Source organism: Pelodiscus sinensis, chromosome 14 (genome assembly GCF_052426305.1).
Source record: "Pelodiscus sinensis isolate ZL-2025 chromosome 14, ASM5242630v1, whole genome shotgun sequence".
In the NCBI taxonomy this organism is placed as follows: Eukaryota; Metazoa; Chordata; order Testudines; family Trionychidae; genus Pelodiscus; species Pelodiscus sinensis.
In genome coordinates this window covers 2884008-2907921 of record NC_143065.1, presented here as the reverse complement: position 1 = coordinate 2907921, position 23914 = coordinate 2884008, and the positions used below count along the sequence as shown (strand labels likewise).

Here is a 23914-nt window from a genome sequence, read left to right as displayed (position 1 = left end):
AAAGTATTTATTTCTTTGAAATAACTAAGATTTATCACTCACCATACCAAATCCTTAAGACAGGGCTACTCAACATGTGGCCTATGGCCTGTTTGTTTGCGGCCCATGGGGCAGTTTGGCTTTATGTGGGGCTTTAAGTAGTCAATATAACGGCCTTGATATGAGTTTTAGTAGTTAAATTCCTGGACTGTCATTGCTCATTAAAAGTGCTGTCATGTGGGTGGAAATCAGGTAAATGTTGCATTTTATTAATATCAGCAGAACTGACTTAAATGGGCCTGCGTGCTGTGTAGTCTTGCCTTAATCCTTGTATTCATACCTGTCAGTGTGAAAGAAGCTATTTGAATATATTTGCATGTATATGCAACCACACTTAAGTTGCAGCCCTCAGCATGTGCCGTGAATATCATCGTGGCCACCGGGGCTTCCAAAGTTGAGTAGCCCTGACTTAAGATCTTAGGTAAGAGCCATTTAATGTAAACAATCTTGTTTTTAAATGGGGGTGGGGATACTGATGGACCACGCACAGATTTAAAATAGTACATGGTTAGATGATTGTCCTTTGATAAGGTCAGCGAAGTTGTTTTCCCTGGAGACAGTGTAGCTTTAAAAAAAATCCATGTGTTCTCTAGTAGAGATAACAAGCCATTTTTATATGGCTTTTAACTGCCAAGCAGTTCTTATGATAAAGTCTACATTTGACTTGCACTTCCCTGCCTGGTACCTTGTAGGAATCAGGTGAGAGCTAACACTCAACCTGAAACAACACATTTGCTAGGTCTATTCACTGTAATAAAACATAACATAAGAACATAAGAATGGCCATACTGAGTCAGACCAAAGGTCCTTCTAAACCAGTATCCTGTCTGCCGACAGTGGCCGGCACCAGGTGCCCCAGAGAGGGTGGACTGAAGACACGATCAAGCGATTTGTCTTCTGCCATCTCTCTCCAGCCTCTGACAAACAGAGGCCAAGGACACCATTTTGTCCCCTGGCTAATAGCCTTTTATGGACCTAACCTCCATGAAATTATCTAGCTTCTCTTTAAACTCTGTTATAGTCCTAGCCTTCACAGCCTCCTCTGGCAAGGAGTTCCACAGGTTGACTACACACTGTGTAAAGAAGAACTTTCTTTTATTAGTTTTAAACCTGCTACCCATTAATTTCATTTGGTGTCCTGTAGTTCTTCTATTTAGGGAACTAATAAATAACTTTTCTTTATCGGCCCTCTCCACACCACTCATGATTGTATAGACCTCTCTCATATCCCCCCTCAGTGTCCTCGTCTCTAAACTGAAAAGTCCCAGTTGTTTTAACCTCTCCTCATATGGGACCCTTTCCAAACCCCTAATCATTTTAGTTGCCCTTTTCTGAACCCTTTCTAAGGCCAAAATATCTTTTTTGAGGTGAGGATACCACATCTGTACACAGTATTCAAGATGTGGGCGTACAATAGTTTTATACAGGGGCAGTAAAATATTCTGGGTCTTATTTTCTATCCCTTTCCTAATAATTCCTAGCATCCTATTTGCCTTTTTGACCGCCTCTGCACACTGTGTGGAAGTTTTCAGAGAACTGTCCACGATAACTCCAAGATCTCTTTCCTGATATGTCGTAGCCAAATTAGCCCCCATCATACTGTATGTATAGTTGGGGTTATTTTTCCCATGTGCATTACTTTACACTTATCCACATTAAATTTCATTTGCCATTTTGTTGCCCAATCACTCAGTTTGGTGAGATCTTGGAGTCCCTCACAGTCTGCTTCTGTCTTGACTATCCTAAACAGTTTGGTATCATCTGCAAACTTTACCACCTCACTATTTACTCCTTTCTCCAGATCATTTATGAATAAGTTGAAAAGGATTGGTCCCAGGACTGACCCTTGGGGGACACCACTAGTTACCCCTCTCCAATCTGAAAATTTACCATTTATTCCTACCCTTTGTTTCCTGTCTTTTAACCAGTTCTCAATCCAAGAAAGGACCTTCCCTCTTATCCCATGGCCATGTAATTTACACAAGAGCCTTTGGTGAGGGACCTTGTCAAAGGCTTTCTGAAAATCCAAGTATACTATATCTACTGGATCCCCCTTATCCGCATGCTTGTTAACCCCTTCAAAGAACTCTAATAGATTAGTAAGACAGGATTTCCCTTTACAGAAACCATGTTGACTTTTGTCCAACAAATTATGTTCTTCTACATGCTTCACAATTTTATTCTTCACTATTGTTTCTACTAATTTGCCCGGTACTGATGTTAGACTTACCGGTCTGTAATTGCCAGGATCGCCTCTAGAGCCCTTTTTAAATATTGGTGTCACGTTGGCTACCTTCCAGTCATTAGGTACGGAAGCCGATTTAAAGGATAGGTTACAAACCACAGATAATAGCTCAGCAATTTCCCATTTGAGTTCTTTTAGAACCCTTGGATGAATGCCATGCGGTCCCAGAGATTTGTTAACATTAAGTTTTTCTATTTGTTCCAAAACCTCCTCTAATGACACTTCAATCCGGGACAGTTCCTCAGATTCATCACCCACAAAGGACAGTGCAAATTCGGGAATCTCCCCAACGTCCTCAGCCGTGAAGACTGAAGCAAAGAAATCATTTAGTTTATCCGCAATGGCTTTATGGTCCTTGATTGCTCCTTTTATAGCTCGATCATCTAGGGGACCCACAGGTTTTTTAGCAGGCTTCCTGCTTCTAATGTACTTAAAAAACATTTTGTTATTTCTTTTTGAGTTTTTGGCTAGCTGTTCCTCAAAATCTTGTTTTGCTTTTCTTATTACATTTTTACACTTGATTTGACAGTGTTTATGTTCCTTTCTATTTATCTCACTAGGATTGGACTTCCACTTCTTAAAAGATACCTTTTTGTCCCTCACTGCTTCTTTTACATGGTGGTTAAGCCACGGTGACTCTTTTTTAGGTCTCTTGCTATGTTTTTTAATTTGGGGTATACATATAAGTTGGGCCTCTATTATGGTGTAAAAGGCTTGGTCAACCTTATACCCTAAACCAGTGATCACCAACCAGTAGATCCGGATCTACCAGTAGATCCCTGTGCCTCTGACAGGTGATTCTGACAGGTTTGGCCAAGAATGTATCAAGTGCAGCACTTCAGCTGCCCCTCCCACCACTGCTACATAACTCCTGCCTTTTGCCTTGGAGCTGTTCCCCTCTCCCATCCTGTATTCACTCTCCACAGAATGGGAGTGGAGGGCACAACAGAGCTTGGGATGGAGTTTGCTGGCTGCTTTTTAGAGTAGTGCAGAGCCAGGGAAGGGGTGAGCCTGCATTAGCCCCACTGCACCACCACACACGAGCCAACTGTGGTAACCAGTGTCCATCTTCAGCCTGCATCCTGAATCCCTGTCCCAGTCATGTCCCTAGCCTTGATTCCCCGCACTCCCAAACCAAAACTCCCATACAGAGCCTGAACTCTCTCCTGCACTCCAACCCCTGCTCTAGGCTCACCTCAGAGCCCTTCTTACACTCTAAATCCCTTAGCCCAAGACCAAAGCCTGCACCCTAGCCCTCTGCCCCTTCCTGATGAAAGGGAGGAAGGATGGGGGGGGAGGAAAGATGGAGTGAGGTAGATCCTGGATTGCACTTAAATTCAAAAAGTGATCTCGTACTTTAAAAGATTGGAGACCACTTCCCTAAACTAACTTTAAGAAGCAAAATGGCAGCCCAGATCCTCACAGCTGGAGGTCTACATTTCCTTTGAGGGACTAGGCAAGTGTGTTCTTTGTCTTGTTTTTTAAAAAGTTTTGGTAAGCTTGACATTTTGCTTTCAAAATGCTGCTTCTAAACATCTGTATTTTGATAAGCAGACTTTACAACCCATTTCTCCATGCAGCTGTATCTGTAAGCTCTGTCATGAGAGCTGTGCAAATTATTATGAGACAGCAGTGACTGGCAACTTCACTCCTAATTATTCTACATCTGTCCTTTATCCAAATGAATAAAGCAGCTACCAAGGGGTTCAAGCCAAACCATTTGTGACAATTTCAACTGTAAGCTTTGCCTATTAATGGTGCATGCAGGAGAGCGGACGGTGTAGCCTATTTGATCAGCTTTTTCTTTAAAGCTTCTGATGAAGCCTGCCAATTAAAATTGATCCCTAAACGTTAGATTTCTTCTCCTGAATTCCAGTAGCCAGCTGCTGCCAAGTTAAATCTGTCTAAGATGGTCCATGGTGCAGAGGCATGCCTTTTAAAGCTCTTCATATTGTTTCAAAGATCCGCAAAAGAGGTGTGTTCCCTCTGATTCAAAGGCTGGTGAACACTGTGACAGACTCTAGATGCAATGTAAATAGTCACTGTGTATCATTGTTGGGATCTAAGAATGCCATGGCTATTCCCTTTGTGTGCGCATACACGCACCATCCCACTACAACCAGTAATGCAATGACTGGGAGTGATGCTGTCACTATTTTACAGATATTGAAACAAAGTGAAGACAGTAACAAAGAAAATACAGATGCTGATTGTAATTTCTATATTTCCACTGGCATAAATCCAAAATAATTTCCTGAAGCTAGAAGAATTACTGTACTCTGGATTTACTGTACCTTGGTATGACTGGAAGCAGGACTGGCCCCATGTTCCGTATTTAGGCATACAATAGTCACTACTATTTTACAAAATTAATTCAAAGTAGGTAGAAAAGGAGGTTGATAAGAGGAAAAGGTTAATGATTGAACTAAATCATTAGAAACTGCTTCACTTCTGATCTCATATGTTCTCTGAAAACTTGTGAAAAGGAGACATTAGCAAACATAAAACGTAACCCTTATCAGACTAAATAAATGCTGTGTTCCTATGGTGTCTAGCTGGAGATCCTCTTAGGGGAAAATCTGTGTTCTTATCAGCCTTCCATGAAGTGTAAAAAACTTTCTGATGCTGGCTTACCTGGCATTTTCTAGTAATAACATATGGTTCCAAACATGATTTATTTAGATTTAAAAATCCAAACTGATAGCTTCAGTCTCTGCATTTGAAAGTTACAGAACTTTGATCTATAATAGAGCTGGATCAAAATGAAAAGAAGGCGTTTGAACATCTCTAAAATTTGGAGATGTAAGGAATGCAACTTTAAAGCTAGAGACCATCCATTCCATGAAAGAGAGGATAGATTGTACCTGTAAGACATATATATGGAGGTAGAAGCTGAAGTTATAGTAGTTAAAAAAGTTCTGGTCTAATCATGAATTAGCGAATACAGGGAATCAGAAGTTGCATTGGGAAGCTGTTACATTCTGCATGACTCTTCAGTGATCAATTAAGCCACTTTCCCAAACTTTTAAAATGTGGGCTCCTCCCCCCACTCTACAAACTGAGACCATTTGTATTCTCTCACACCCATCATCATCCTCCTCGCCTGCAGTGAAAGCTTTTCCCAACTCCTATACATCTTCTGCAGCCCACCAACCTGAGGCATTTCTCCACAAACACCTTCCTTAGCAAATGCTTCGTGTGGGGTGTGTGTGGGGTGTGTGTGGGGTGTGTGTGGGGGTGTGGGGTGTGTGGGGGTGTGTGTGTGTGGGGGTGTGTGTGTGTGTGCGCGCGCGCTGAGCAGTGAAATAGAAAGTTAGGAATTTTTATAATTAAATTATAACCACGGGCCTCTCGGAGGATCCGCTGTAATGACGAGGTTAGGACAGGAGGGCAATAATTTTTTATGGGGGCCGGCCACTCCAAGATTTTGGTAAGTGGTCAAGGGCTGTACTTTTCTATGGAGGGAGTGCGGGGTCTAGGATGGAGGTTGAGTACAGGGGTAGGAAATTGGGGTGCATGGTCTGGGTGGGGGCATGGGTGCAGAAGATGATTCTGGCTTAAAGGAGAGGTGTAGGCAGGAGTGGCCCGAGGCCGACTGTGGCAGCTGGCGCCCTAGGCAGAAGGCGTGATTGGTGCCCCCACCTGCATGGCCGTCAATGGCCATGACGTAATCATGGGGTGCCCAGGCCTGCGGCGCCCTAGGCAACTACCTAGTTTGCCTAGGTTCACAGGCCACCCCTGGGTGTAGGAGAAGGTGCCAGGTGTGTGGGGGAGTTGTGATTTGGGCCGGGGGGTGCAAAAGGCTTGGATGCTGACTTGGTGCAGGAAGGAGAGGGGAGTTGGATTGCAGGAGGGGGTGGGGTGCCAGATACAGGCTCTGGCCAGGAGGTGCATACCTAGGTGGTTCCTAGCCAGCAGCCCAGCAGGACCCTCAAGCAGGCTCCCTGTGCCGAGGCCTCTCAAAGCAGCTGACTGCTCCATCTGTCTCTCTGCACCACATACAAAGGGAGACTTCGCACGCTACCCCTGCAGCCCAATTATCACAGCTTCAAGTTGCAATGAGTGGGCTGGGGGCGGGGGCAGGGGCAGTGTGCAAAGCCTCTTCCCACCCCCACCCCAATGCACAGCACAGAGAGGTACATGGAGCAACCAGCTGCTATGAGTGGCCTGAGGGTCTCAGCATGGCTGGCCACGGGCTGGATCTTGCCTTCCATGGATGAGAATCTCATATTAAAGCTATTTTAGAAATATTCAAATCCTGGCAAATTGAGGCAGAGGCTGCATTCACATGCTGAAGTTTTTCTTTGCAACCCTAACATCTGTTCTGGCAAACAGCTACTAACTTTGTTCATGGCCCTTCCCAATAATCCTCAGTGCCCTCTCCCCTATCGGGCATGCCCCACACTTTAAGAAATAGTGACTTAAACTATCAAACATCAACAAGCTTGACCCACTCCGTTCTGCATAAGACAGGAGAGAGACAGCTGTAACTGTTTTTTAACTAAGTAACGTGCACAAAAGGGCGGTGGGGGTGGGTGGTACATGTTATTGATGCCATGGTTGTTAAACAAGCAGGTGGTGAGGAGGGGAAGTGGTTTCTTTCCAAATGAAACACAAAATTCGCTGTTTTTAAAAATAAAGCTGCAGGTTTCCTTATCAGACAAAGTAACAGGCAGAGCTTCAGTGAAGGCCGAGGTACAGTTAGCTAGAGATAATTGAACCCTGGTGTATTAAAGTGAAACTGAGTCTATTATTCTAACCAACTCACTGCACTTCCTTAATCAATAGTTACATATCTATTCCTTGGCTTTTATAAATACTCTAGACAACTCATTTAGAAAGTGTTATAGTTTTAATTACCAGTCAGTCCTACTGTAACTTGTATAACAATTGTGTTTGAATTTTACCTTTTGGGCTGGAATTTTCAGTGTTGGTTGTCAGATTGGAACCTTTTTTGTGTTGTCCTGTAAAGGATGAAAGTGTGGGGTTGGAGGCAGTTTTGTCTGCTGGGGAAAAGGGGTCTCCGTGTTTCTGGTTATTAAAACTGAAAACTTCAAAAGTAAATAGGTACATAAGTTTGGGCAGGAATGGCAATCCCAGTTAGCAGATCTGCTTTTAAGTGGTCTCATGAAAGGTATTTTTTATTCTGACTGGTTTGTAAGAGTTTAAAAACCAGAAATTGTATGCACACCCTGGATTCTATAATACAATACAATTAAAAATCTGCCAACTTTGGCACCGCTCATGCATACATATATCAACTGAGTGGACATTTCCATTATCTAGACCAGAGCTCCTCAATACGCAGCCCGCAGCCTGTTGGTTTGTGGCCCGCAGTGCGGTTTGGATTTACGCAGGGCTCAACATGCAGCCTGTGGGTGGGAACCAAAACAAAAAAGTAGTCAATATAATGATCTTCTGTTGAGATGCGTTTTAGCAGTTAAATTCCTGGACTGTCATTGCTCATTAAAAGTGCTGTCATATGTGCGGAAATCGGGTCAATATTGCGTTTTATTAATATCAGCAGAACTGACTTAAATGGGGCCTGTGTGTTGCGTAGTCTTGCCTTAATCTTGGTATTTGTGCCTGTCGGTGTTAAAGAAGCTATTTGCAAATATATATGCAAATATATACAGATATATGCAACACACTTAAGTTGCAGCCCTCTGTATGTGCTGTGAGTATCATTTTGGCCTCCGGGGCTTCCAAAGTTGAGTAGCCCTGATCTAGACCGTCTCTCAGTCCTCCATGAAAAGTGTTTTCAGAAGTAAGCTGTGTGTAATCCACTGCAATATGTACTAATGTTATTGGTCATTGACATATTTTGCCAGGCCAAAACAAAAAAGCCCAGGAAATCCTATTCAAACGTTACCCACTCTGTCTTGTCTCACTTGCACTCTGGTAGCTAGTGTTAAAGATATATATGTTTACATATTTTTTTTAAATTCCATTATATGAATTGGATGAATGAATTCATGGAAATGTAGTAGTATCTCCATATTTATATACTACTACGGCACTGTCTTACATCTGTGCAAAACAACACAGTACATAGGAGTTTTTATTGCATCTTTTTACAAGTGTAAATGCTTTGGTAGTTTCAAGCCCTAATTTATAGAGTGGATCTGCACCTGCACAGTTTCACATCGTGAACTAAAAATACCAAATAAACTTTTGTGCACTCCAATTAATAAACACTTTGGTACTCAAATGAACTGTTTCAAGAAATAATTTGAATGGGGAGTAATAACATGCAGGCCAATTTTCAATCCTAGTCAACTGACCCTCTAATGCAAACCCTGACAGATGTTTCGTGAGGCTCAATTCACCCTGGTTAGCAGCTGCACATCATCTGGAACATGGCAGCCAGCACTTGCACTACCAGCTTTCCTCAGTAGAGAGCATCTTCAAAGTCGCAGTTAGCTTTGGTGCAGGCTGTCTGGCTGGGCGCCCGTGCGCCCAATCAGTGCATCCTTACCTGCTCTGATCACACCCCTCCCACCTCAGACTTTGGCGTGCTACAGGCCCAGGGCAGCTGCAGCAACACAACTTGCCTCTGTGTGGCTCTTCTATTTCAAGAGACTCGCTGGCAGAAGCTAGCGTAATTCATGACTGAACATTGCCTTATGAGTTTTGCAGTATAAGTTAGTAGGGGTATTGCCTATGATAAGGCTAAAGCAGCATATTGATCTCCCTGTTACTACTCTGAATAGTAAACACAGTCAAAAATTATCGTTTCTGAGAATGTGACAGAAACCTTAACTGATCACAGAAAAACCTCAATGCCCACAAAACAGATATTAGACAGGATCACAAAGAAAAAACAGTTTCTTGCCATTTCAACCAGAAAGGACACTGTCTCAACGACCTAATTACCTGCATCCTACTCCAGAAGACTTTCAAATCTGCACTTGAAAGGGAATCCTCTGAACTGGCATTCATGCTAAAATTCAACACTCTCCGCGGGGGGCTCAACAAAGACACCAACTACCTTACCCATTACAAAGATAGCTTCCCCAATTATCACCTCTAATACCATTAGCTCACAGACATCTACCTTTCCCCACCTCTAATATCATTAACTCAGACATTTACCTTCCTTCCCCCCTCCCCCTCCGCATCCCTCTTCTGTTCTGAAATGTGATTTGTCCTTTTCATATGTGTTCATTTTTTTAAATTGTATCCTTTGGTATATATGGTTGTGACTATTTTCTTCCACTATTTGATCTCAGGAAGTGGGTCTGGCCCATGAAAGCTCATCATCTAATAAACCATCTTGTTAGTCTTTAAAGTGCTACATAGTCCTGTATTTTGTTTCAGAAAAACCTTGCACTGCATAAGAGGTCATTTAAGGATATGTTCACTTCTGTGTTGTTTGACTTGCAGTAAGTTCCTGGTTAGCAAGTGTTTTTATGTTAGTGGGGGAACAACACACCCACACACCAAACTCATGAGGTCATTTTTCCAATGGTAGCTGCAAGATGGCAAGCTACACTTTTTTAAACTTTACTGTTATAGCTGGTTAGAGTAAAGGCTCTATGAAAACAGCTGAATCTGCAAAATCTGAAAAACACAGGATATGTGTCTGACTTCAATGCCTGCACTTAAACAACCCATAGTGTTTAACAATATACAGGACGATAATGATCTCACAGTCCTTGTGAATCTAGCTAAAAAAAGCCGACTGGATAAGAAACAAAACAAAAAAATCTATAAAGTGAATTACTATAGAAAGTACCCTTTAAGGGTCGGTCTTAACTTGGACTGTGGCCTAGTTTTAAGCTCTGTCAGCAATATCTGACTTCCAAACAGCTGATCCAAGATTATTTGGACAGTGGGCATTGGAACATGCTTAAGTTATAAAACAGAACTAGAAACCACATGTCCTACATAAACAAGTTCCAGGTTTCTGCTCTTGGACGTGCTATAATCATGTTCAACCAGTCAATAATACAGAGCAACTCTTGTGCTTTAAATGCGTAAAAGGGGAAAGACACCTCTGTGCACTTGTTTTATAATGAACTCTGATTTGACAAAGCTGTTGTTCATGCAGGAATCATGCGTCTCTCACTCAGATTTCCCTGCAGAGAGAGAGAGAGAGCTGTAGCCGTGTTAGTCTGGTCTTGCTGAAACAAAATACAGGAGTATGTAGCACTTTAAAGACTACCAGGATGGTTTATTAGGTGGTGAGCTTTTGTGGGCCAGACCCACTTCTGAGGGTCTATGGAGCCATTAGGAAGCAGATGGGCTTATTATTCCAAGGAGATGAGTGGAGGTAAATAGGCACCCACTTCTCTCTCTCTTAATTTAGTATTGCAAAATATTAGACTTGCATTAAAATGTCCAATTAGTTTGGCCCAGAGCATCCCCTCAGATGTGAAAAGCAGAGAGACGTAATGTTGTAGAAGGAAATCTATGAGATTACTATGGCCTGGTTTACAGAAGAGGACAAAGGTGAACTAAGGTACACAACTCCAGTGATATGAATAGCATAGCTGGTGTCAACATACCTTACTTTGACATACCACGGCATCCCCACTGTGGGGGATTGACAGAAGAAACTCTCCCATTGACTCCCCTTACTCCTCACGACCCAGTGGAGTATCAGAGTCAACAGGAGCATAATCAGCAGTCAATTTAGCGGGTTTTTACTAGACCTGCTAAATCGGGGCTACTCAACACATGGCCCATGGGCTGCATACAGCCCACGGCCTGTTTGTTTGTGGCCCATAGTGCGGTTTGGGTTTACATAGGGTTCAACACAATGCCTTCAGGTGGGATCCTTTGAACATGGCCTCTATTAGAAACACGCTCCATAACGGCGAGTCAATGGAATGGTCTTCTGTTGCTATGCATGAGATGATGTTTAGAACAGCTTGTGGCAGGGTAAACCCGTCCCCTCTCGCGGGCCAGAACAACCCAGTGGCCCCAGGCCTGGGGTTAGATGCAAGCGACACCTCCCCCCCCCCCCCCCCGTAAGCCACGCGCCACGTTTAAAAGCAGCGCCAGCTCAGCTGGGAGAGAGGAGGGCACCAGTGCAGGTGAACGGGAGGAAAGTGGCCGGCACAGACACCGGAGCCGGGGCAGAGAGGCGGCTGGGAACCCCGGAGCCGGGGCAGAGAGGCGGCTGGGAACCCCGGAGCCGGGGCAGAGAGGCGGCTGGGAACCCCGGAGCCGGGGCAGAGAGGCGGCTGGGAACCCCGGAGCCGGGGCAGAGAGGCGGCTGGGAACGCCAGAGCCGGGGCGGAGTGTGGCCGGAGAGACTAGAGCCGGGGCGGAAGCAGCCGAGGACTCCAGGGGCAGGCGGAGACGCCGGAGTCGGGGCAGAAGCAGAGGGCGATGCCGAGGCCGAGAAGTCTGTTTTCACTTACAACCACTTAAATTCTGCTTTTTATGCTTTTGTTTTTTATCATGCCTAGTGTAAATTAACTGTTATCCGGGGAGGAGCAACCACTGTACACAGCTCCCTTTCATTGATAAAGGGGGCGGTCCTTATGAGCTTTCGCTGTAAAACTTTTACACAGAGTAAGATGGATTTAGTTGGGGTTTTGGTCTTCTGGGGGGCTGGTTTCCTGGGTGCTGAGCCTTTACAACTGAGCTCTTCCACAGCTGAACTGGGTCAGTGTCTGTTTGCTCTGCAGGGAAGGTGGTGCCACTAACCTCAAATCTGTACCTTTGCTGGGAGAGACCAGAGCTTCTGGCCCAGCAGGACAGCATGGTGGGGAGCCCCAGAGGGACAGGAAGAAGGGCTTCAGTGGCATGATCCGCACACCGGTGGACAACCCCAAGGAGATTTTCTGTCCTATAACCTGGCATCCCCATGTTCTTGCCTTCGGTCCTGTGGTATGCTCTGAACCCTACATAAAGGACTAAGCTATACACAGCTCTAGCTACCGGAGTACCGTTATACTGCATCTGGCTCAAGGGGACCTGAGGCAAATCCTAAGCAGTGTAATGCCCCGACCAAGTAGATGTTCTGAGTGTTGAACATATGCACTGTGTGTAAGGGAGGAATTCCCCCCCATTTATCTGCCAAGTGGCTGTGGCTCCACCATGAGGCAGGAGCGCATTGGGCAGGCTGGTGATGGGGGAGGGAGGAGGAACTCGTCCAGAGGCCCAGGCAATTTCAAAAGGCCTGGAGGGGTCCTGCTGTGCAGGAGAGGGCAGGTGCCCCCCCCCCCAACGTTGCTCAGTCCTGCTGCAGCTCAGTGCTCTTGGTCCCTCCTGCTCGCTGTGCAGAGCAGGAAGGAAGGGGTTGGGGGGGGAGGAGTGCTGATGTCACAGTCAGGGTGGCCACCTGCCCCTGTATCCCATCTTTGTAGAGTGGGGGAGGGACAGGACGCTCTGGTTCGGGAGGACTTGGGTCAGAATTATTTCCTTCTACTTTGATGAATGTGTGAATGCTTCTCCAAAAGACACAGTTCACTGCTTCTGAGATCTCCCCTGCAGTCAGCTGACAGTCTGTCTCTCTCTCTCTCACACACCCCTACACTCTCTCTCTCTCTCTCTCTCTCTCTCTCCCTGTCTCCTAGTGCTTCCCCCCTCTCAGCCCATGCACTTATCTGTGCCTTAGATACAGCTTAGTCATCCCTCAAGTTTCTGCAGCAGCCAGCTTTCCCACACATGTGCGCACACACACTGTTCTGTGTCTCGCACATACACATTCACTGTACTTGTAGAGGAGTTGTTACTACTTGGTACATCCTGCAATGCTCGTATAATTTTATTCTCCCAAAAAGGGCTGTTATTTTAGTGTTTTTACTGGTCTATGCATTTTGTAATTGTTATTTCTCTTACACTTAAATTTAAGGCTTTGAGTAGTCAGCTCTACAATGCCTAACCTGTCCTGGCTGGAGTAATTTTTTAAAAATATGTATTATCTCCAGGTTTTTTGTTTCTGTTGGGCGGTGCACATCTGTACATGCCTTGGGGCACCTCACAAAATGTATTGCTCATGTAGATGGAAAAAGTAAGAGGGAACATGCCAAATGTCAGGCAGACCAAGTCATAGGGGGCCCATGGAACTGACTGGACACAGTCTGGCTAACCTATTGAGGAGAGCTTTAAACTAGGTTCGACGGGGACAGATGAGCAAAGCCCACAGGTAAGTGGAGAACATGGAGACCTGGGAGATGGGTTGGAAATGGGAGGGAGCATGGACTATAATGGCAGAGAGAAAGGAGGGTCGAGGCAAGGTCAAATCATTTGTATCCTAGATGCCTATATACAAATGCAAGAAGTATGGGTAATAAGCAGGAAGAACTGGAAGTGCTAATAAATAAGTACAATTATGACATTGTTGGCATCACAGAAACTTGGTGGGATAATACACTATTGGAATGTTTGTATAGAAGGGTACAGCTTGCTCAGGAAGGATAGACAGAGAAAAAAGGGAGGAGGTGTTGCCTTATATATTAAAAATGAACACACTTGGAGTGAGGTGGAGATGGACATAGGAGACGGAAGTGTTGACAGTCTCTGGGTTAGGCTAGAAGGGGTTAAAAACAAGGGTGAAGTCATGCTAGGAGTCGACTACAGGCCACCTACCCAGGTGGAAGAAGTGGATGAGGCTTTTTTTAAACAACTAACAATATTATCCAAAGCCCAAGATTTGGTGGTGATGGGGAACTTCACCTATCCAGATATATGTTGGGAAAATAACACAGCAGGGCACAGACTATCCAATAAGTTCTTGGACTGCATTGGAGACAACCTTTTATTTCAGAAGGTTGAAAAAGCTACCAGGGGGAAGCTGCTCTAGATTGATCCTAACAAATAGGGAGGAACTGGTTGAGAATTTGAAAGTGGAAGGCAGCTTGGGTGAAAGTGATCATGAAATCACAGAGTTCACAATTCTAAGGAAGGGTAGAAGGGAGAACAGCAAAATAGAGACAATGGATTTCGGGAAGGCGGATTTTGGTAAGCTCAGAGAGCTGATAGGTAAGGTCCCATGGGAATCAAGACTGAGGGGAAAAACAACTGAGGAGAGTTGGCAGTTTTTCAAATGGACATTAAGGGCCCAAAAGGAAGCTATTCCACTGCATTGGAAAGATAGAAAATATGGCAAAAGACTGCCTTGGCTTAACCATGAGATCTTGCATGATCTCAAAATAAAAAAAGGAGTCCTATGAAAAATGGAAAGTAGGACAAATTACTAAGGATGAATATAGACAAACAACACAGGAATGCAGGGGCAAGATTAGAAAGGCAAAGGCACAAAATGAGCTCAAACTAGCTACTGGAATAAAGGGAAACGAAGACTTTTTATAAATATATTATAAGCGAGAGGAAGACCAAAGACAGGGTAGGCCCACTGGTCAGTGAGGAGGGAGAAACAGTAACAGGAAACTTGGAAATGGCAGAGATGCTTAATGACTTCTTTGTTTCGGTCTTCACCAAGAAATCTGAAGGAATGCCTAACATAGTGAATGCTAGTGGGAAGGAGGTAAGATTAGAAGATAAAATGAAAAAAAGAACAAGTTAAAAATCACCTAGAAAAGTTAGATGCCTGCAAGTCACCAGGGCCTGATGAAATGCATCCTAGAATACTCAAGGAGCTGATGGAGGTATCTGAGCCTCTTAGCTTTCATCTTTGGAAAATCATGGGAGATAGGAGAGATTCCAGAAAACTGGAAAAGGGAAAATATAGTGCCCATTTATAAAAACGGAAATAACAACAACCCAGGAAACTACAGACCAGTTAGTTTAACTTCTGTGCCAGGGAAGATAATGGAGCAAGTAATTAAGGAAATCATCTGTAAACACTTGGAATGTGGCAAGGTGATAGGGAACAGCCAGCATGGATTTGTAAAGAACAAATTACGTCAAGCCAATCTGATAGCTTTCTTTGTTAGGATAACGAGTCTTGTGGATAAGGGAGAATGGTGGATGTGGTATACCTAGACTTTAGTAAGGTGTTGATACGGTCTTGCATGATATTCTTATCAATAAACTAGGCAAATACAACTCACATGGGGCTACTATAAGGTGGGTGCATAACTGGCTGGATAACTGTACTCAGAGTAGTTATTAATGGTTCACAATCCTGCTGGAAAGGTATAACAAGTGGGGTTCTGCAGGGGTCTGTTTTGGGACCGGCTCTGTTCAATATCTTCAACGATTTAGATATTGGCATAGAAAGTACGCTTATTAAGTTTGCAGATGATACCAAGCTGGGAGGGGGTGCGACTGCTCAGGAGGATAATTCAAAATGACCTGGACAAATTGGAGAAATGGTCTGAGGTAAACAGGATGAAGTTTAATAAAGACAAATGCAAAGTGCTCCACTTAGGAAGGAACAATCAGTTTCACACATACAGAATGGGAAGCGACTGTCTAGGAAGGAGTACGGCAGAAAGGGATCTAGGGATTATAGTGGACCACAAGCTGAATATGAGTCAGCAGTGTGATGCTGTGGCAAAAAAAGCAAACGTGATTCTGGGATGCATTAACAGGTGTGTTGTGAGCAAGACACGAGATGTCATTCTTCTGCTCTACTCTGCGCTGGTTAGGCCTCAATTGGAGTATTGTGTCCAGCACTGGGCACCACATTTCAAGAAAGATGTGGAGAAACTGGAGAGGGTTCAGAGAAGAGCAACAAGAATGATAAAAGTCTAGAGAACATGACCTATGAAGGAAGGCTGAAAGATTTGGGTTTGTTTAGTTTGGAAAAGAGAAGACTGAGGGGGGACATGAGAGCCGTTTTTAGGTATCTAAAAGGGTGTCATAAGGAGGAGGGAGAAAACTTGTTCATCTTGGCCTCTGAGGATAGAACAAGAAGCAATGGGCTTAAACTGCAGCAATGGAGGCTTAGGTTGGACATTAGAAAAAATTTCCTGTCAGGGTGGTGAAACACTGGAATAAATTGCCCAGGGAGGTTGTGGAATCTCCATCTCTGGAGGTATTTAAGAGCAGGTTAGATAAACGTCTATCAGGGACTGTCTGTATTTGGTCCTGCCATGAGGGCAGGGGACTGGACTCGATGACCTCTCGAGGTCCCTTCCAGTCCCAGTATTCTATGATCTGGTCTGCCCCAGGATCTGCAACTGCTGTCAGTGGACCTGACTCTGCTCACAGGGGACGTGAGGGAGAGAGAAACTTTCTGCCATTGTAGTGCACTTTTTTCCCCTTAGGAGTTAATGCCTGGCTTTCTACAGGCAGAGGCTAGAGGAATCCTGGGACGAACACAGCTTTTAGAGAAGTAGTAGCAGTAGTTCTTGGTGTCTGTCAGGCAGGGGAGCCGAAACACTCACCAAAATCTTGGGGCAGGGGGCAGATCCGTGTTCCTGCAAGGGACAAGGCCTCAGCTGGAAGGGTGGGGCAGACACAGCCAGCCCTAAGCACCACCTGGATTTCCCCCTCCCCAGCTCAGCACCATCCAAAGCATGCCACCTAGGGTTCTGCAGCTCAAGTCAGCAGTGATTTAAAGGGCCACAGTAACAGAAGCAGCAGCCGAGTCCTTGGGACCTGGGGCAGTTGCCACATTAGTCTCTTCCTCTGATGGTGGGCCTGCTGTCTTGTTCCAAAAATTTGTATCTGCTCTTCTGCATTTGCATACGATCACAGTCCTCTTGAATTTAGTGCAACAGTTTGTTCAAACTAAAATTGGGACAAGGGGTGTCGATAGAACCAGAATTTCGCCCATACTGACCTGCACTGATTTGTGCAAAACGAAAACAACGTATGAAAATAAAAAACAAACTCACCTGAACTGTAAAAGCAAATCAACAAGACAGTCATCCAGCTGAGCCTCAGAGTCTATTACACGCTCTGTGCTTTTCAGCCTCTAGGGAACTCGTATATCAAGTTCATTCAAATTTCCCAGTCTAAACCTTGTGCCTTAAGCGCCACAGTGACCAGTAACCACTTGTTCTAGAAGACCACTTACAAATTCTAGACAGCATCATCTTAATTAATTTGAATAGATGAATAATATAACCCCTTTTCCAAAGAAGCATTGCAAACCCCTGCTTCCCCTGGATGGGCAATGATTTTGTGGACAAGGGTTTATGAAATAACATACTTTTTCATTATAGTAAAGAGGAAGGATGCATCTACCCAGCACCTTAAGCGTGATATACGCAAATTGAGTATCTTATTTCGATTGTATTTTGAAGTAGCTTATTTCAAAATTTAGCACATCTACACAGTAGCAAATCTCAAAATAACACACTATTTCAACACATCCCTTAACCCTTGTGGAATGAAGGTTACAGGGATGCCAGAACACTTCACCCGTTATTTCGAAAAATATTTCCAAATAACGGGCACACGTTTAAAAGACACAGGGTAGCTGTTTCGGGATACCTCCAGTATCCCGAAATGGTCCTGCTGTCTAGACGTACTCAAAGTGAATTGATTTTGCATACTGCTAAATGTTCATGACGTTAGCGAATGTCAATAACAGTAAAACAACTTTCTTCCTTTGCAACTGCAGCAGATGTTTAGCCTTATCAAGAATAAGGGCACCTAACCAGATAGGAAAAGGTTATATGCAAGCCAGAGCATCTGTTCCAGCTGAGTTGTGCCCATTGCAAAACCAGGGAGTGGGAAGAGAAGCTGGTTTTTAAGCTCCCTTTACACTTTCCTGAGCCTGGGACTAGGCAGAAACTGCTCTAACTTATACCTAGCTGCCCACAGCCTCAAGGGACCATTTCAGCAGCTAAAGCTCACCTTGCCCCAGGGGCTCTCTCTTTCTCATGGACATGTCCTTACTCCGGTGTACGGAAGGGGGAGTGGTGTGTGCTTCGCCACGGTGACTGTATCCCATGCAAAGTTTGTCCTGAGCGCGCACAGTCATCAGGAGGTAAGTTTAGGGTTGCCTTGCCTTGAAGCAGTGTAGAGGAGCTTTAGAAGGTCCAGCAATCTGATACTATGATTTGTGCTTCTGGTGAACTGGGAAAGCAGGCAGTTAGCCTGCCATGTCTGAGTTCTCCTTTGTATTTATATTGTTTACTCTTTATGCTTATACTGTGTGGCTTTCTAATATAAAATGACTGAGGCTGACCACAGTCTTTGACCTTGAGTTTATTAGATTAATACGAGCAACCACATCTCCTCTTTTGTCACCATGTTCAGCAAACATATACATCTTTTACTAAATACAGCTTTCCTTTTACACTGCAGAGGGGAGGACAAGCAGCAAAGAATTAGGTAGTGCTGCAGCAGGAAGTTGCCAGCCCAGTTACATTAACTCCTCTTCTGCACCTTCTCCACTTCTTTGTTGCAATGGAAAAATTAAAGCAACGCTGCCTGAGAAGGAGTAATGGGGAAGAATGAGAGTCCAGACAGCAATGAGGGATCCATAGTAGCTCCCTGTATGCACTCCTGCATCGTGGTCCATGGGGAAGCAAACTGCAGAGGTTTTTCCAATTGCACTCACTTCCCCAAAGCAAAGAGCTGGAGTTGGTGCTTGAGAGGAGACTGGGAAGATAACCGTGCCAGGTAACTCTTCACTCTGTTTTGTTCAAGCTATGTTTAGGAATTTCCATAGATTTAGAGGTAACTTTAAAGAAAAAAAAAAAACCAGGAATGCCTAGGACCTTTATGTCAAGGACATCAGTGTAACTTGGGACACAGAGCTGAGTATTCTATAAGATCTGTATGGATCATTACATATCTTATGAGGGCCTCAGGAGTCTATGTAAGACTGAATTTTGACTTGAAATTTACACACCAAGGTTGTGTCTACAATGCACCATAACTTGAAATAAGATAAGCTATTTCAAAATAGCATCGAAATAAGATACGCAATTTGCATAGCTCATTTCATCATTTGGTGCCATCTACACAGCACCAAATTTCGAAATTAACCACTATTCCGAAATGACCCTTACTCCTCCTAGAATGAGGTTTACAGGGACGTCAGAATAACGTGCCCGAAATAATGGGCTTGCTGTGAATAGCTATTTCAGGATACTGGAATTTCCTGAACTAGCACTGCAGTGCAGACGAAGCCTTATAGTGCATCTAGCTTGCTGGTATGTATTAGGACTTTGAGAATACATAATTTGTGGCCTGTGATTATATTGAACCCCAGGACACTCACCCAGAAATGGGAGAGGAGGGGGGCATGAAAATAAGTGGTGTATTTGGGGGAGGGAGGATTGAAAACATTGTAGTGAATCATTTTCTATCTAGTGCTAGGACTTGCTGGTTTTTAAATCATGTGGCATTCACAGGCATGGGAGAGGTTAATTATCATGGTGGTAAAAAGTCAGAATCCCAAGGAGCTTTTTCTACGCTGGGGTCTCACTGGCAGGCTCACTAGTGGAGAATTTTTTTAGTCCTATTCTCTACTGCAACCAAGGTCTGCAGATAAAAGGCCAAGTCAGTCTCCTTGGTCCTTTAATCCTTGTCTCCTCTATTCAGACTATAATTCCCAGCAAGTGGTAACTGTGGCAGGAAGGAGGGTGGTTTTGCTTTGAACACCAGTCCACTAGAGACTGGTCAGAACCCACAAAGGGGATCTCATGTAGATAGTACCAGCTTTGAGGCTCTACCAATCTGGCCTGGATTTGAACCAACAGCATCTGAACTGATCCTCCCACATCTAGCCTCTTTTTCTTCACGTGTCTCAAAAGTAGTGTGAGAACCTTAAGTTAGAAGTACACTGGCTAATGTTGAGTGTGTTTCTCAAGCAAGTCACAAGCTGCAATGTCTTATCACAATCACAAATATGCCACTTCCAGCCTAAAGTGCTGCTCTTAATCTTATTTCAGTTCTAAAGAATGTGTGAGCAGTTCTATTCCTTAGAAGAGCTTGGTACATTCTGTGGTCAAGATTCTTTGTAATCATGTTTTGGTCGTGACTATTAAGAGAACTGTTTCTAGTCTTTCCCTTGGAGGTTCTCAAAATATTTTACAAACATTAACTAATGGAACCTCAACCAGTCCTGGTGAGGCGAGTACTCACTACCACGCCCACGCTAGAAAAATGGAGTCACGCACGTGATTTGGCCATGGCTGCTTAAAGACCGTGTTGGAGCCTGAAAGGAGAATTCAGAACTCCTGAGGTCCCCTGTTCCAACTATTAGCGTCCAAAACACTAATTTAAAAAGGAGTTGCACACTCTGCCTAGCCAAGGCTGGCAGTTTTACGTGCTGTACTCCTGGCATGTTGTAATCTATTCTCAGACTTGTCACAATTTGTATGATTGAGGGAGAGGGGGATACAGATTTTCAGTGTCTCACTGAAACATGCTGTAAAAAGCTTCATAACAAGAGTAAGAGACATTTTAACCTGTCTGAATCCAAACAGAGACAGTCTTGTTGCCAATGAGGGAAACTTGGCAGGACTGTTTTCTTGCGTTGCCAGTGTCTGTGTGGGAACCTTTGAACAAAGAGCTCTAGCCTCTAGGGTCCTGCCACTCCCAGGGCAAACCAGTCCCTTCCCTTCTTTTTCCTCTAACTCTCTCACACATGCACTCTTGTGCTCTCAGTACCACTAGCTACAACAATAACAAATTAAACCCTACCGTGCTGGTAAAATTACAGGAAGGGGAGATTTAAAAGCGAGCGAGAGAGAGAGAGAGAGAGAATCTGGAGCAAAGCCAGCGTCCCCGAATGACTCCAGCTTACCAGCCCGCCCCGGAATGACGCACTCCACCCCCATCTCCCCAGAGGCAGCCTCAGCCATGCCTTGTTTTCTTCATAAGAGAGGAGTTCCCCTTCTCCTTATCTGGGTTTCTGGTACATTTGAGAGCTCAGGAACTTTATCTTGCATTTAAAAGGAAAGCAAAAATAAGCATGAGGAGGCAAAGTTAGTAGACTTTCCCCAAAAATCAAGCAGTGAAACCCTTCACGTCAGTCTGAGGAAACAAAAGCTGGGCAAGACACAACGCCCTGCAAGCTGGCTATGGTACCAAAGATTCAGCATGCCGCTGGCCATGTGGGACGGGAAATATATCTCTGCCTACACACAACTTGATGTTCTATATTTACTCTCTCTGCTTCCCCAGCACCAAACTCAAATCCTGAAACCCTCTCATCCCAGCACCACACTAGAGTGGGGGAGAGAGGACATGAGGAATGTCCTCTACAGCAAAGCTAGCGCTAATTATGGCTGGTAATTTTTTCAGAAGTGTTTAGTTTTAATTTTTCCTTACACTATTTATCTGTGGCCAGAGTTGAATGGTAGCAAAAGTGTTCACTGTTTCAAGTTACTCAGAGAACGGCTCCTGCAAGCATGGTCTAGCGTGTGCATTGTTCTCAAGGTGGGCGCTATGCCTATTTCTGTGAGTGAGCATTGGTCACCTAAACCTTGCATGCTCCCTGACTCTTTTTCAGCAGGAGTGGGGCTTGGCTAAATTTCAAGATAACCTAATTAACACTTTCAGCACAAAAGTCTGAGACCACTTTCATGTGAGTACACACAGGACTTTGTGTATATTCTTGCAAGTCAGAAGAGGTACATGCATGAAAGTTCACAAAAAAACAAATTAAAGTCTGGAACACTGGTCAAACTCAGCTAGTGATGTGCATTAAATGGATGTTTGTACCTCAGTATGTGGCCAACTGCCACAGCCCCTTGGAGATTGTCCTACATTCCCCTTCCGCATACACTCCTCAGAAAATACCTCCCTGGATCTAGCTCTCAACCTCTCACCATTCTCTTCTGGGCCACTTGAGTGTCTGCTGCACAGAAAGAAACACACTCACTCGGGTGTCACTAAAATGTTTAATTTTAAAATTCGTGGATGCGGGTGTTTGACCTGGCATGGGAGGTGATGGACTGCTGATTTGAAGGTAGGGTCAAAGCAGAGGGTGGGAGCTGCAGGCAAGGGGGAATGCAGGTGTAAAAAGCAGTGGGTGGGTAAGAGGAGACTAGCAGCTGAGAAATACAGTTCTGTGGGTCCATCTACTTACACCTCTAACACTCCATACGCACGACTAAAGCAATGAAAAGAATAATAAAGTTAGCGTCGCATGGATGATGACTAGAATTATTATTCCCCAAAGTCTTACTGTGAGCTTGAATTCTGAAAGATGAAATCATAATGTTGGCCAAATGCAAATTGGAGGAGGGGTAAATTATTTATTTATTTATTCATTTATGACAAACTGTAATGCATAAATCTTTGGCCAGCTAGTAACTAACCTGTATGGGTCCTTAGATGAGCTTTGAGATGGGAAGATTTGCCATAAACTTTTTCACACCCCACGTAGTGGCATTTGTGCTTTTTCTGGGGTGACTCAGGGTCAGCCCGGTTTCTTCCCCGTCTGCTCCTTTGTTTAGGGCTTGGCTCACTTACTGCAGCCAGGCTAGTAGGTGTGGCTGTTTTTCCTTCTCCACGCTTGTCGGCTGGGGAGACACTTTCCTCACCAAACTCTTGAGGAGGAAAAGGACTTAGTTTTTCCCTGTTATCGATGCTGTCTATTTTTTCCATCCGAATGGCAGCGGAGTTCGGGACGTGCTGGTTGAGATCTGCTAAAATGCTGGCCACCACAAAGAGCGACGATCCATTGTCTTTCCCGGTCTCTTTTACTTCCCACTTTTTTTCTCCATTGGAGAGAGGAGGAGGTGCTGCTGCATCAGGTCGGGGATCTGCGTCCCCTTTGGGACTGTGGATAATAGCACGACTGGACATAGAAACAAGGCACTCGGCTGCAAAATGATCCACGTATGCTGCTGTTGCCATTTTTCATAGGTGTTCCAAAAAATTGCACTTTTTCCCCTTTAAAAAAATTATAGAAGCAGACTTTTCTCCTCCTGTTTCTTAGGATCCCTTTGTAGAAGCGAGGTCTGAATAAGCTGCTATCATAAATGCACTCTGTTCGTGAAGACTGCACTCGGCTTGTCACTAAAGAGAAAAAGCATTTAAAGTCCAGTGAAGGGGGGAAAGGAGAGAAAATCCTAAGTATGGCAGCTTGTTGCTTGAAGTAAGAATTAACGTTGATCTTCTAGAGTGCCATGAAATAACAAAAATGTAGTTTCTCTAACCCTTCCATTGCATTGTGACAGTAGAATAAGCTTTCCCCGTTATTGCTTCTCCGAGTGTTTCAGAGCCCCATGGGGGCGTGGCCTGGAAAAACATCTGGGTGTGACGACACAGAGAAGCCACATCCTGGGTTGATCAGGTTAGCAATGAACATAGACTTCAGCTGCTGCTGCTGCTGAGCTGAGAGAGAGGGGGGGAAAACAGCGACGTGCAGACACAGAGATGTGGCCGTGAGCTTGGAGTCAGCAAGGGAATAAATGCAGGCAAATGAAACAAATAATGTGATTGGCCTGTGTAACACTTTCTGTGGGCCAATCAAATTGCCAAGGTGGAAACCTCCACATTTGCAAATTTCCAGGAGCCAATTAAATTCCTCTTAACTTATGACCCAGCAGGAGGCAGAAATTCAAGATAATCTTTGGCTCCTTTCTGTGAAATCCTTGCAGAAACAAGCTCATTGATTCTGGGTATATTTTATAGGATACAGACAAGTAATCGGCTGGTGAACCGAACACACACACACGCACTCTTTCTCTCTCCCTCCACCCCTCTCTCACGCTCCATGAACTTTAGTTTTCAGGATTGTGCAATGATCAACCACGTCATTGTTTTTGAATGTTGTTCTTTCTGTAGTTCCTTAACAACTGCAGGGCATGGTATATTTAATCTTTTATTAGCTGAGGCAATTTTATA

At 44.3% G+C, this 23914-nt stretch overlaps 1 protein-coding gene across 1 annotated transcript in view; it reads right to left on the bottom strand.

The window, feature by feature from the left end:
* The window catches only part of KLF13 (KLF transcription factor 13), a 54996-nt gene extending 31530 nt beyond the window's left edge, over nucleotides 1-23466 (bottom strand). Inside the window, exon 1 of the mRNA XM_014580474.4 lies at nucleotides 22381-23466. Within this exon, the coding sequence (XP_014435960.3) occupies nucleotides 22381-22921 (541 nt within the window). The 5' untranslated portion in view covers nucleotides 22922-23466. The remainder of the gene's footprint in view (nucleotides 1-22380) is intronic.
* Between the last annotated feature and the right edge of the window lie 448 nt (nucleotides 23467-23914).